General features: G+C 41.1%; 1 protein-coding gene across 1 annotated transcript in view; it reads left to right on the top strand.

The window, feature by feature from the left end:
* The window catches only part of cryzl1 (crystallin, zeta (quinone reductase)-like 1), a 4,010-nt gene extending 3,293 nt beyond the window's left edge, over positions 1 to 717 (top strand). Inside the window, exon 5 of the mRNA XM_013912993.1 lies at positions 608 to 717. Coding sequence (XP_013768447.1) covers positions 608 to 717 — 110 coding nt within the window. The remainder of the gene's footprint in view (positions 1 to 607) is intronic.
* The last annotated feature ends 189 nt before the right edge of the window (positions 718 to 906 follow it).

Below are 906 nucleotides of genomic sequence, written 5' to 3'. Positions count from 1 at the left end.
GGCGAAGGTGCTGACGACGTCACACTCGCCACAGAATCACACTTTCCTTGAGCAGCTTCGGCCCAGCGTAGGTGCGTACCGACCCACGCTGACATTTCTGTAGCTCGCATTGAAAAACTTGATGATGATCTTTGAAATGTTCTCCAAAATCACATTTTGAGATACCGAAACTGGCCTTTTCTTGTCATTCCTTTCATATTCACATACTCTGCTTCCAACCTGTTTTCATCTCTGCATCCTGTCCTCTCCTCACCTTCATATTCTCCTCAGGTGTTCAGGATCCCTTAGTAGGTGAGCTCTTTTCCTCTCTTCCCCACTGACTTGCCTTGCTTCCTAGCTTGATTAGTAACATAACTGTCATTGGTGTTTGAGCTGTAATTCTATTTATGGGAAGATAAGCCATTAGTAATATTTTTTTTCTAGTTTTGCAGAAATAATTATTTCATCTAAAATCTGCTGCCATCATGTGGTCGTTAGTGAAAACTGCAGTTTGCAAATTAAATGTGATCAGAGTAGAATTACACACAACTCAGTCGGTTTCTTAGTTTTAAATGTTTTCTGAGCTGCAGTGACTCATTCTCTCATATATGTGTGTTTATGTGTGAAGCCAGAGTTATTCCAGTGTATAACAGCTCATCAGAACTGCTGTCGGCGGTTATGGAGGAGACGGGAGGACTGGGAGTGGATATCGTTGTTGACTCTGGAGGTAAAAAATAAAATTGCTTTTCCTCACATACTTGAAGTTTCTACACTATTTGGATGTCCAATCATGCAAAACTTCAGTTTTACAGATGTTTGCAGCCACTCAACAAGGCACCTTTGAGTTGTGATGGAATGACTAAAATATCTGTAATATAAAGACTTCCTGCCACAGCTTGTATATTGAGACTGTGTCGTGCACCTGTT

The sequence above is a fragment of the Pundamilia nyererei genome, unplaced genomic scaffold (assembly GCF_000239375.1).
Source record: "Pundamilia nyererei isolate P.nyererei 1_Seehausen unplaced genomic scaffold, PunNye1.0 scaffold00111, whole genome shotgun sequence".
Taxonomy (NCBI): Eukaryota; Metazoa; Chordata; class Actinopteri; order Cichliformes; family Cichlidae; genus Pundamilia; species Pundamilia nyererei.
The sequence above is the reverse complement of the archived record's forward strand: the minus strand, read 5'-3'. Positions and strand labels throughout refer to the sequence as shown.